The sequence below is a fragment of the Aristolochia californica genome, unplaced genomic scaffold (genome assembly GCF_029961685.1).
Source record: "Aristolochia californica isolate CCGP_79_NKW_82.1479 unplaced genomic scaffold, dmAriCali1.0.hap1 SCAF_11, whole genome shotgun sequence".
NCBI classification, from domain to species: Eukaryota; Viridiplantae; Streptophyta; class Magnoliopsida; order Piperales; family Aristolochiaceae; genus Aristolochia; species Aristolochia californica.
In genome coordinates, this window is record NW_027181782.1 from 24,354,625 (window position 1) to 24,367,626 (window position 13,002).

A 13,002-nucleotide genomic window follows, 5' to 3' on the forward strand; every position below is an offset into this window, starting at 1 on the left:
CCTCCAAACATCACAAACTCTCCTCGAAATATTATGGGCCCTTTTAGGTGTTGGACCGCTTGCAGCTTCCACCAGAAGCCAAGATCCATAATGTGTTTCACGTCTCCCAATTGAAGGCCTTCCAGGGACACTCCCCATTCCTGCACACACCTCTACCACAGCTACATGAGGTTTGGGTCCTTTCTACTCTAGCACAGGTGTTTCAGGTTCGCCGCATTCAGGGCGATTGGGAGGTTCTCGTGCAGTGGGCTGATACTGACCCCATTGACACTACATGGGAGCCCTTAGCCGCTTTCAGGGCCCTCTACTCCTCTTTCGAGCTTGCGGACAAGCTCTTTCTCCAGGAGGGGGGGGGGGGGGGGGGTGTTGTTATGGACTTCATAGCATCTCGAGTTATCAACAGACGTAGGAATTAAATTATGCTATTTCCCTTTGCATGTATGTTGAATTTGGTTTGGTTTGGTTTGGTTTGGTTTGAATGTAATTTTGTGTGAACCATGTGACCCATGGGTTTGAATTATAATTTCGTCCCCAAACCTATTTATTGGGACAAAGAGCTGAATGAAGATTAAACATTGAATCAATTAGTTTAGCCAGGTCAGATTCTCCCACAGAGCTTCGGGTCGAGCCTCCTCAAGGCTCAATCCATTTCCACCTTTACACGTTCGAAGAACAGGAGTTCTCTTCCAGTGTCAACATCCAATCTGGAGGGAAGAGAGGGAAGAAGGGCGACAAGATCCATGGCCCGGGAAGATCCCAACAGAAGCCCTGTTATGGGTTCACCAGGTGGAAAAAGAGAGACAAGGGCTGGATTGGGGTGCATTTAAAAATCTATGGACAATCAGATTTGTCCCTCCCGCCCACAACAACCCTTTGGGTGATTTAGTTCTATTGAGACAGACGGGTTCGATTAAGCAGTTCCAAGAAAAGTTGGCTCGTGCTGGTGAAAGGGTAGAGGTCGACCAACAGGTCTCCTTATTCACAGCGGGTCTTACTGAGTCTCTGAGGTTAGAGGTTGAACTTCTGGGCCCTATGGATTTGTCTTGGGCAATGAATATGGCACGAGCAATGGAACAACAACAATGGTTGCAGAAAAATAAACGGGGTTTGTCAGAGATTCTGAAGGAGTTGATAGGCATCTGGCCCCATGCGCCGAAGAATGGGGAAAGGCCCAAAAAACTTGGGAGAGAGCTTATGTCAAAGAGGTCCCTCAAGTGACTGCTGGCAGTATGGTTGGAGCCATAACCACACATAATCCCCAATGGCAAAGGAGACCTCATGGTGGCCTTTGTCGTATACATCTTTAATGAGAACTTGGGCGTGTCGTAGGAGTTTTGTAATATTCCGTAACAGCAGATCACGGTCCATGAGTGTCTGATCAATCACGTCCACGTGGGTGGACCCTGGAGTATACAAGAGAAGGCAAGGGGAATCCCGGCCATATAGAACTTGGAAGGGAGTGGATTGCAAGGCGAAGTGGAATGAAGTGTTGTAATAGTACTCGACACACGGAAGCCATTGAACCCATTGTCGCAGACGATCACCCACCAAGCACCGTAGATACATCTCGATGGTGCAGTTAACCACCTCTATCTTCCCATCTGTCTGTGGATGATAGGCGGAGGAGAACTTCAATTTAGTCCCACTCAAGCGAAAGAGTTCCTGCCAAAAGGTGCTCGTGAAAACCGCATCTAGGTCACTCACAATCGATTCCGGAATACCATGAAGCGGACTATCTGCTCCAGGAAAGTCTGAGCAACCCATGTTGTTGTATAAGGATGAGCCAGCAGAATAAAATGTCCGTACTTGGAGAACCTGTCAACCACCACGAAGAGTACTGATTTGCCGAAGGATAGTGGAAGACCTTCAACAAAATTCATCAAAATGTAGGCCCAAACTTGCGTAGGAAGGGCCAAAGGCTCGAGAAGACCGGCTGGACTCAAGTGTTCGGCTTTGTTGCACTGGCAAACCTGACAGTCGCCTACATAAGTTGCAATAGAGGGCTTCATGCCTTGCCAATAAAAGTCATCCCGAATTCTGTGCAATGTATTCAGTATGCCCTCGTGTGTGCTGTCATGGTAGGCAGAGAGAATAGCTGGAATCAACTCAGACTCAGGTGGAAGAAAAAGTCATTGCTTGTAATAAATAAGTGAATCCAGGATGGACCACTTCAAATTCATTGTCTCCTCATAAATTTTTTGATGTCGCTCTTGTAGCTCAGGGTCAGTGGCATGTACATCTCTCACCAAGTCAAAGATGAGGAATCTCGGCTGACTGAGAGAATAGACCGACTGCTGATCCTCAAAACACTGCGACAAGGCATCTACCGCCTTTTTCAATCTTCCCGCACGGTATTCCACCAAAAAATCAAACCCCAGCAACTTACTGATCCAGCGCTGTTGTGGCGATGTCGTCAAACACTGTTCCAGTAGGAATTTAAGGCTATAGTGATCAGTGTGTATGACAAATGCCCGACCCCATAGATAAGGCTTCCAATGTTGGACCGCCTTGGCCAACCCAATCAATTTCCCCTCGTATGCTGCCAGTTTGTGATGTCGGACTGCTAACTGTCTGCTAAAATACGCAATAGGATCGCCCAACTACTGTAAAACGGCCCCGATGCCCCCACCCAAAGCGTGACACTCCACCACAAATAATTCGTCAAAGTTAGGAAGTTGCAATACAAGTTAGGGCAGATTTGAGGGCCTCAAACGATTGTGTGGCCTCCACATTCCAAATAAAGGAATTCTTCTTGAGAAGACTTGTCAAGGGTGCATTGGATAACCCGAATGGCATGACGACAAACTTAAAGTGGCCATGATGTGTGCGAAACGCTGTCTTCTCTATATCCGCGGGGTGCATCCGGACCTGATGGTATCCCGAACGTAGGTTCAATTTAGTAAATAACCACGACCCATGTAACTCATCCATTCTGAAGGGGTTTCTTAGTGATCACTACTTATTGTCAAAAAGTAATAACCGGTCTCGGATCTAACACAAAGATTTGTTGTTGATGTTCCGGTTCGGCCATGGAAAGACATGGTGGAATTGTAGGGAGACATGGAGAACGAAGATCAAGCCAAAAGGAAGCTTGAAAACCCTAGAGCTCGTTGAGGAGAACTCTAAGCTTGTTTACACTAGATTTAACCTAATTCTCAATGCTTGTCTTTCTCGTTACTCTTACCTCTTAAATAGGGTTCACCCTGTTAAGGTTTAATATAAAATATTACAAAAATACTCCTATAAATAAAATATTCCAAAAATACCCTATGGCCTAAACTGAAATAAAATAAAGTAAATTAAATAAAAATAATTAAAATAATAATGTTATTGTGTTCATAACAGTTTAGTTCCTTGATTCTATTATATAAGTTTTAATTGAAACAATGTTACACATATTTTTTTTTCTGAAATCAACATTGGATTAATGGAACTCGTTAATAAGTTTAATATTTTATGTTACAAACCTTGTTATTTTAATTAAATTTTCATATTCTTTGGTGGGAAAACAATGTTTCAAAATTATACTATTATGTGGCTTGACTTCTTTCTCTTATTTCCTTGTCAACAATGTTCTGTGCAGGAATTTATGATTGTTGCTAAAAACATTATACTCTTTTGTTAACCAGTAATGTGAGAATTTATCCCCCTTCATTGTATGCAATTGAAACCAAGTTTAAATAAATAAATTGAGACTTCTTCTTTTATCCCTCTATTTTTGTGATTTTTTATGTCAATTTGGTGCATGATAGTTTGGTAATCAATCCCATAATGAAGGTAAATGGGAGTCGACACCTTAAATACTAGTCTTTAAGTAGAATAAGAACCACATAAGAAAATGAAGGCAAAGATGGGCTCAACATCTCAAAATGGAAACAACACAGACTAGGGATAGAAGAGAATTTGTAAAAAATATCAAATAGAAAGAATAACCATTTGAATTGTTTAAACTTGTGTGGCTAAGGTCTACTACTTGGTTCCCAACATGTACCTCAAACCCTTTCAATATGTGTCATGCGTGGGAGAAGCACCTAAAAACTACAATTATATTTTGAAGAACTAGTTTATGTTGATGTCAAAATTTGATGTGTATTTGCCGATATCTAATCCATATCTGCGTCAGCAAGGCCTTATATTCTCAAAACAATATGCTTTTTGCAAATACCAAATTTTGAATCCCTCCCCAAATGCAAAAGTCTGGAAATATGATGGTTCTCTTCTTTTAATTATATGGACACTATGTTTTAGGCTGGTTCTATAGGGATCGAAGATGTTTTTATGAGGGAAAATAAGCCAACTTTTGTCTGGGCTTGAAAGATCCTTAACTTTTAAGATGGAAAAAGGCCTCCTAATTTTGGCAAGTTATTTTGGGAAGCACTGTTCAAATTCAAAATAATAAATATAATTGCTCATGTTTCCATTTTGTACTTATTAAATACTATAATATCTTCAAGAAACTCGTGCTATTCTTTTGGAAAAGTAAACCTCACGAAAGACTTTTTGATTTTGAGCCTCTAAGTTTAGATAAAGAATTGGTCTGATAGTGACCCTATAATGTAGGATTAAAGAGAATGAAGCTACTCAAGTATCTTAAGGTGATCAAGTTTGATCAATACACACCAGGTTTTGCTTATCCTCTTCACATTTCTTTGATTTATTTACTTTTATTGTTAAAATTTTATTTTATCCAGGATTTTATCTTTGTTTTTGGTTTTTTCCTCATAAAAGAATGAATACTATCTAAAAAGATTATACATGTGGTGCTTATTTGAAATCCTTTTGTGCATAAGTTGTACAACAACATCTATCTATGTGCTATTTTCTACACCAGAACATGCCTTCTTGCTCGTGCCTCAATTTTTTCTTTCCTTTTTTTATAGGTTGAAATATGTTGAAAGATATAGAGAAGCTTAGGAGTCATTATTGCAGATATCTTATGTACACTTTCAAGGGTGAAGAGTATACTTGTAATTTATGTACTTTTGACGTCTATAAATAAAGGTTAAGGGGGAGGGTTTGGAAACAAGTCTACAACCCTAATTTTGCTCTCAATTCTCTCCTCTACGTGCTCATCAATGTCTCTCAGTTGTCCTCTCTCCCAGCTATCCTTTCTCTTATTCATTCTCTCTTCTCTTCTTTTTTTTCTCTTCTTCTTCTTCCTTCTCTATTCCATTGTCTTAGGTTGAAGTAAGGAATCTTGAAATCAACATGGTATCAAAGCTGTGATTTTAGAAATTCCAATTTTTTTTCTACTCGGATTATGATTCATAAAGGAATTGTTGGGCATTGAGAAGTTGCATGACAAAGATAAGCTCTTTCCATGTTCTTGGATCTGAAATAGTAGATACCCCATGCTTCCCTTATAACTAATTATTGTTGTTACTACTAATCTGCTACTTGTTCATAATCCTGAACTCATTTTTCTTCCGCTGTCGTTTACTACTAACAATGGTGAAACAATAGAATAGAAGATAGTACATGGCTAATATCGAGAGATTCTGTTGTCTTCTTGAATCTTAGATGCAGAAATGTGAAACGCATAGATAGGAAGAGCTGGATTGATAGAAGTGGTGTTGCTATTCCAGAAAAAATATTGAGGAGTTTTTGGAAACTCTTGTCTGTCCTGTTTTGGTGTTGTCCTAGCCAGGTTTTTGCTTAGTTAATTATTGAAGAGCAGTTGTCTTAGAGAATACCTGACTGTTGTTCTTGAAAAAACTGGACCTCTAAGCTCTAGGTAAGTTTTTTTTTTGGGATCCTACGTTGATAGTAATCCCCAACACATAGCTGCTACTCAAAAGTAGGGATGGCATCGAACCGAGCTGGTTCGTATGTGGCTCAAGTTCAGCTTAGTTTCGGCTCGGTTCAATTTAGTTTATCTAGAGGCTTGTTCACTTAAATGAGCTGAGCTCAAGCGAACCATGGTTCGGTTCAAAAACTCGCAAGCTGGCTTGTTAACTTAACGAGAGCCTGAGCGTGGTGACGGGAGCCGAAGATCGATTTTGCATTCGTTAGCATAGACGGAGAAGGTCATAAGCGAGTGGAGAAAGTGGAGATTGACACTCATAACCCCGATACCCTCCATTACATCGAGAAGAAGATGCGAGACAAGGGTATCCAGCACATGGAGTGTCACCCTACTGATGGCCTCAGCCTCATTCACAACCCCAAGTCTGGCCATGGCGGCAAGTATACTTGGGAAGGACCAGATGACATTGAAAAATACGAGCTCTCTGATGTCGCACCGACAATCGATGAAGGCAATCCTAACTATGATGATGAGGGAAAGGTGGACTTAGGCGCCGTTGGCGAAGAGTTTAATGACTTGGTGGTGGGAGAGGTAGAGGTGCTGAAGGCAGTGGAGGAGGAGGGTATGTCTAGGGTTGAGGTTCGTTTGCCTTTCAGGTCCGATAGTTCTTGAGTTCATGTTGACTGAATGAACACGTTTGTACCCTCTCAAGTAGGCTTTTCTTATCATGTAATTTCTGTAATCAGTAGAAAGACAAATATATTATAACCAATTACTACTTATCTGACTTCTAAACGAATTCCTCTTGAGATCTATTTTATCTATAGAAAATGGTAATGTGGTGTCTTCTTGGAAGAGAACCCAATTAATTTTGAGAAGTCGAAAATAATACTTCACTTTCAATCTTAATTTCCCATTCACATCATCGGCTTAAATAGCCGTTTTAAAGAATATACATGAAAGATTATGAGTGATTAACGGGATTACACAATCACCGAATTTACAGAATATTTACATGATTTCTCCTTAAGGGAAGAAATCTCAGAGTAAATCTTAACACTCCCCCTCAAGTTGGTGCATAGATATCATTTATGCCCAACTTGTCAAGACATTTGTTAAAAGCTAGGTAAGACACTGCCTTGGTTAGCACATCGGCAAGTTGATCCTCAGATCGAACATGAGGGACTTCAATGATTCTTGCTTCTAACTTTTCTTTAATAAAGTGTCTATCAACTTCAACATGTTTAGTTCTATCATGCTGGACTGGGTTGTGGGAAATATCACATGTTGTCTTATTATCACAATATAATTTCATAGGACTTGTCTGCTCAATATGTAGTTCTTGTATCAGATTTTTGATCCATAATAATTCACATATTGCCTTGGCCATTCCCCTGTATTCGACTTCAAGTGAAGATCTAGCCACCACCTCTTGTTTCTTACTTCTCCAAGTGACCAAATTTTCACCTACAAATGTAAAGTATCCAGATGTAGACCGTCGATCTTCTGTTGACCCAGCCCAATCGGCATCGGTATAACCTTCAATTTTCAAGTCACCTCCCTTTTTAAATAAAATTCCTTTCCCTGGAGATGATTTCAAGTAGCGCAGGATATGATTGACGACATTCATATGTTCTTCACTTGGAGAGTGCATATATTGGCTAACCAAACTTAGTACATAAGCTAAGTCTAGTCGGGTATGTGCAAGATACATTAACCTCCCAACTAGTCTCTGATAACGTTCCTTGTTAGCAGGAACTTGATCTGAATGTATTCCTAGTTTCAGATTTTCTTCCATAGGAGTACTGATTGGACTACATGTTGTCATACCAGTTTCCTTCAATAAATGCAAAGCATATTTTTGTTGAGATAGAAAAATTCCTTCCTTGGATCTGGACACTTCAATGCCAAGAAAATATTTTAAGTAGCCAAGATCATTCATTTCAAATTCTCTAGCAAGACGACTTTGCAATGATTTCTTTTCTTCTGGATCATTCCCAGTTACTATCATATCATCAACATATACAATAAGAGTTGTGATGGCCTCCTTGTTATATTTCAGGAAGAGAGTATGATCTGAGTTGCTTTGCTTGTATCCGATAGATTTCATAAAATTCATGAACCTTCTAAACCACGCCCTCGGGGACTGCTTCAAACCATATAGGGATTTCCTCAGTTTACATACTTGTTTGTATCCTTTGTTTTGCATAATGCATCCAGGAGGTAATTCCATATATACTTCTTCTTAGAGATCTCCATGCAAAAATGCATTATTTACATCAAACTGATATAAGGGCCAGTCAAGATTCACAGCTAGAGATAGTAGAATCCGAACAGTGTTGATTTCGGCCACTGGTGCGAATGTCTCCATATAATCGATCTCGTAGGTTTGAGTATATCCTTTGGCGACAAGCCTTGCTTTGAACCTTTCAATGGTGCCATCAGATTTATATTTAATGGTAAATACCCACCTGCATCCAACTGGTGTCTTTCCTACAGGTAGGTCAACCACTTCCCATGTTGAATTCTTTTGAAGGGACCTCATTTCTTCATTCATGGCTTCTTTCCATTTAGGATCTTTCAAGGCTTCCTGCATACTATTAGGAATAGATATAGCAGATAATTGATTCACAAATACTTCATTTGCCTTTGACAATCTATGATAAGACACAAAATTATGCATAGGATACTGAGATTTAGAGGTGAGAAGAGGTTCATAATTGACTCTAGGTTTTCCTCTTGTGGTTCGATGAGGTAGCACTCTTAGTTGAGTTTTAGAACTTACCTGAGGTTCAGACATGGACTCGGACTCAGAAGGCAATTGATCCATTGGTACATTATGAAGGGGGGAAGATGGCGACTGAGACTCTGGTTGCATCACTTCCATCTGGTCTTGTCTTTCTCCATCCTGTGAATCATGTTGATTTGTATCATTTTGATGTCCACAACTATAATCAAAATATTGACCACTTGTAGTATCCAAGATATCCAAATGATGATAAAGGGTCTTCAATTCAATCCTGTTCTCCCCATGTATTGAAGACTCGGGAGTAGAATAATACATGTTTTCTTCGTGAAATACCACATCAAGAGTGACATACAATTTGCGAGAAGGAGGATGATAACAACAATAACCTTTCTGATGTTGAGCATAACCAACAAAAACACACTTGGGAGCTCGGGGTTCCAATTTATGTCTCAATGACTTATGGAGGTGAACAAAGGCTACACACCCAAAAACTTTAGGTGGATTTGGCACAACAGGTGAACTTATGGTTTTATGAAGAACACTCAAGGGAGTCTTAAATTGTAACACACTCGAGGGTATTCGATTGATAAGGTAAGCTGCAGTTGTGATGGCTTCACCCCAGTAACTAGCCGACATATGAGCTTCAAACAAGGAAGCACGAACAACCTCAAGAAGGTTGCAGTTCTTTCGCTTTGCAACCCCATTTTACTGAGGGGTGTACGGACAAGTAGTTTGATGAGTAATACCATGATCATCTAGATATTCTTTGAAACTTTGATTCACAAATTTTCCACCATTGTCACTTCGAAGAGTTCGTATTGTAGAATGATACTGAGTGACTATTATTCTGTGAAATTTTTTGAACAACGAACCAACTTCACTTTTTGACTTCATTAAACAAATCCAAGTCATACGGGTGTGATCATCAATAAAATAAAAAAACCACCGTTTATCACTAAGAGAGGCTATATTTGCTGGACCCCACACATCAGAGTGAATAATCATAAAGGGCGTTGGGCTCCTATTCATGCTTATTTGGAATGGAACACGATGGCTTTTCGCCAATTCACATACATCACACTTAAAATCTGGAATAGATAATTTTGTAAAAAGTGTAGGAAACAATTTCTTTAAATAACCAAAGGATGAATGACCCAACCGTTTATGCCATAACCAAATGTCAGAATCTGCAGATTTATTCTTCATGGAGAACACTTGGGCTATCTGATGAAAACTTTCTGTCTGCAAATCAAGGTAATAGAGTTTTCCCCTTCTATTACCATACCTAATTGTCTTATGAGTTCGAATGTCCTTAAAAACACAAAGGTTAGGCCAAAAAACCACAATACAATGCAGAGTACGGGTTATTTGAGCAACTGATAATAGATTATGATTGAGGGTTGGAACAACTAATACAGAATCAAGACTTAGATTTTCAGTGAGAGTGATAGAACCTTCTCCAATAACGTGAGATGAAGTACCATTTGTTGTAGATACGATATGTTGTTCAGATGGTTTCATACTTTTAACATGATGATTGTTAAAGGTCATATGATCAGTAGCACTAGAATCAATTATCCATTCACTATTTCTACTAGGAGCGGAAGTATTAAAAACCTTACCAGATGTAGCGATTAAGACTGATGTTTCCTCAGTTGTGTGAGAGGTGGAAGGTTCTGCTACTACAACGGAAGCATGCTTATTTGATTTGGAGTTCCGTTTACGAGGAGCTTTTGTAGGATCCCACCATTCTGGATACCCGATAAGTTCATAACATCGTGTCTTTGTATGCCCAGGCTCACCATAGTGAGTACAAATGTGCTTTGGTTTGGTTGTTCCAACCTCACAGCTACGATTTTGAGATCCTGATGTTCGATTTTGATCACTGTTAGGACCAGTTGGTCGAGCTATTTTAGGCTTAGCCCGACGTGCTACCATTGCAGATGTCTCAACACGATCAACTTCACTATTTAAAGTGGTTCTAAGAACAGAGTCACGACGTACATAAGCTTAGGCTACTTCATGATCCAATATCAGGTCTTTTCTGAGAATTTCGCCACGGACTTGTTCGAATTCTGCATCCAATCCGTTTAAGAAAATATGAACACGACCAATCTTTCAACGGATTTCCTATAAGTGATAACATCATCAGGATCTTTCATTATAGTCCTGTCACGATGATCAAGTTCTTGAAAATTTTCCACAAGATCACCATAATATGTTGATAAAGGACGACCAGTCTGTTTGGTGGAGAAAGCTCTCTGATTCAATGAAAATAATTGTGATTCATCTGACCCATCATAGAAAAATTTTTCCAGAGCATTCCATATTTCGCGTGTGGTACGCAGCCGAATATAGAGCTTCATAATATCTGGTGACATAGAGGTTAACAACCACCCCTTGACTTATTGATTTTCAGCATACCATTTCGCATAGGAGGCATCCGTTTCTTGTGGGAATGGTGTTTTTCCCATAATATATTCAAGCTTTTCTCGTCCCGCAATTTGCATCTCAATGATCTGGGACCATACATCATAGTTGACTTCGGTAAGAGTGACGCTGGTTGTAAAACTAGAGTTTTCGGATTGCACGTCAATAATCGGTGTTGATTCCTTCGACATGATAAAAAGAAGATACGGTGGCGACACCAAAAAATATTGGTCAGAAAAAAAAATTGTCTGATCCGGTCCGGTCCGTAGACTGATTCGGTCTGGTTCGGTTTGCTTTCCAAAAAATAATATTGGTCCTGTCCGGTCCGTAGACTGATTTTGTCTGGTCCGGTTTGCTTTCTTTTGCTGGGCTGAACTTGGTCCATTTGAGACCGGGTCGCTCGGCAAAAATAATAACACGACCAAAGTTTAAGCAAAAAATAATTTTTTTTGTTACTGTACCTCTTCTTCGTCGAGTTAAATGGGCCCAAGACAAGCTCATTTCAGTTACTGATTTTGTGTCTCTTTTGATGAAACATAATTATTGAAGAAGAGGTAGCCTTATACCATTATTTATTATGTCCCCGTAAAAAACATCAAAATTTTTTTTGTTGGGAGTCCATCACGGAGGAACTTCATCCCTGTAAAAAATATCAAAATTATTTGTGGTTGGGAGTCCATGACGAGGGAACTTCATCCCTGTCAAAAATATAAAATCTATTTGTTGTTGGGAGTCCATGACAGAGGAACTACATCCCCGTCAAAAATATCAAATTTATTTGTGGTTGGGAGTCCATGACGATGGAACTTTATCCCCATAAAAAATATCAAATTTTTGTGGTTGGGAGTCCATGACAGAGGAACCTTCATCCCCGTCAAAAATATCAAATTTATTTGTGGTTAGGAGTCCATGACGGAGGAACTTCATCCCCATAAAAAAAAATCAAATTTATTTGTGGTTGGGAGTCCATGACGAAGGAACTTCATCCCCATCAAAAATATCAAAATTTTTGTGGTTGGAAGTCCATGACGGAGGAATTTATTATTATATTTATGTTACTTCCCCTCATTAATATCATATATTACTCTACTACATGAGAGTTGTTGTCCTGTGGATGACACGGTGGTGGAAGTGGACACTTCAGAGCAATGTCTTAACGGCTAGGAGTGATTTACTCTCACTAATATTATACCAGATGGGCCTTATGAACGAGAGCACCAGTGTGAGGGGGAGTGTTGGAAGATGAAGGCATATTACACAAAAAAAGATTTTACACATCATTTGCAGCAAGTTGGGAGTTCATGTTGTTCTCTCACCCCCAGCTTGAGGGAGAGTATTGGAAGACAGGGCCCAAGCCCACACGACCAAGGAAGACCCACATATAAAAGTGTATAAGAAGATGGGTCCAAGCCCATAAGACCAAGGAAGACCCATGGAACCAAGAGACATAGAAGATGGGCTCAAGGCCCACAAATCAAGGAAAAGGCCTATAGGCCCACATACATTGATGGCAGGATGGTAAATAAAGGGTTATTTCATAAAGATGCCATTGATGTAATTATGTAAAACTTCCAGGGTTAAAACCTTAAATCCTAAGTTCAGGGGTATTATTGTAATATAGTAATTTTATAAATCTATAAATAGAGCTTAAGGGGGAGGGTAAGGATCAATCAAGCCCATAACCCTTCTTCCTTCGGTTTTCTCCCAATGGGTTTCTCTCCCTTTTTCTCCATGGGCTAAATCCACGGAGTCCTAAAAAAAACGCAAAGCAAACTATGGGTGTAGGGATTGAAAAAAAAAACTATGAACCTAGACTTAAGGTTTAGGGTTTAGAGAAAAGGATTTCATTATCTCTGTGGGTTGACCACGTCAACTCACATAACCTGCTCTGATACCATATTGATTTATGGAAAAGAGAAATACTTCATTGACTTATTTTAATCACAGTACATGAACCTCTATTTATAATAGAGGAATGTAGTAGAGTCCAATTACAATAAAACTACCTTTGTCCCAATTACACCCAAACTCTAACACTTAAATAAGTCCTAACATAATTAAATAACTCAATATAGAT

General features: G+C 39.5%; 1 protein-coding gene across 1 annotated transcript; it reads right to left on the reverse strand.

The window, feature by feature from the left end:
• Positions 1-7,991: 7,991 nt before the first annotated feature.
• Positions 7,992-10,876, reverse strand: LOC137943658 (uncharacterized). Its single transcript, XM_068789101.1, has 8 exons — positions 10,602-10,876; positions 10,113-10,476; positions 9,635-9,806; positions 9,442-9,583; positions 9,221-9,342; positions 9,113-9,136; positions 8,623-8,815; positions 7,992-8,172 (listed from the first exon to the last, which is right to left on the reverse strand). The coding sequence occupies exons 1-8, from the start codon at positions 10,874-10,876 to the stop codon at positions 7,992-7,994; spliced, it is 1,473 nt and encodes a 490-aa protein (XP_068645202.1).
• Between the last annotated feature and the right edge of the window lie 2,126 nt (positions 10,877-13,002).

What these genes read in the sequence shown, in the direction of transcription:
- LOC137943658 (XM_068789101.1), bottom strand. Translation starts at nt 10,876, where the DNA reads ATGTCACCAGATATTATGAAGCTCTATATTCGGCTGCGTACCACACGC. An exon ending in GCCTCTCTTAGTGATAAACG is followed by an intron (nt 9,343 to 9,441) that starts GTGGTTTTTTTA and finishes AAAATTTCACAG; the next exon opens with AATAATAGTCACTCAGTATC. An exon ending in TATGTCGGCTAGTTACTGGG is followed by an intron (nt 8,816 to 9,112) that starts GTGAAGCCATCA and finishes TATTTCACGAAG; the next exon opens with AAAACATGTATTATTCTACT.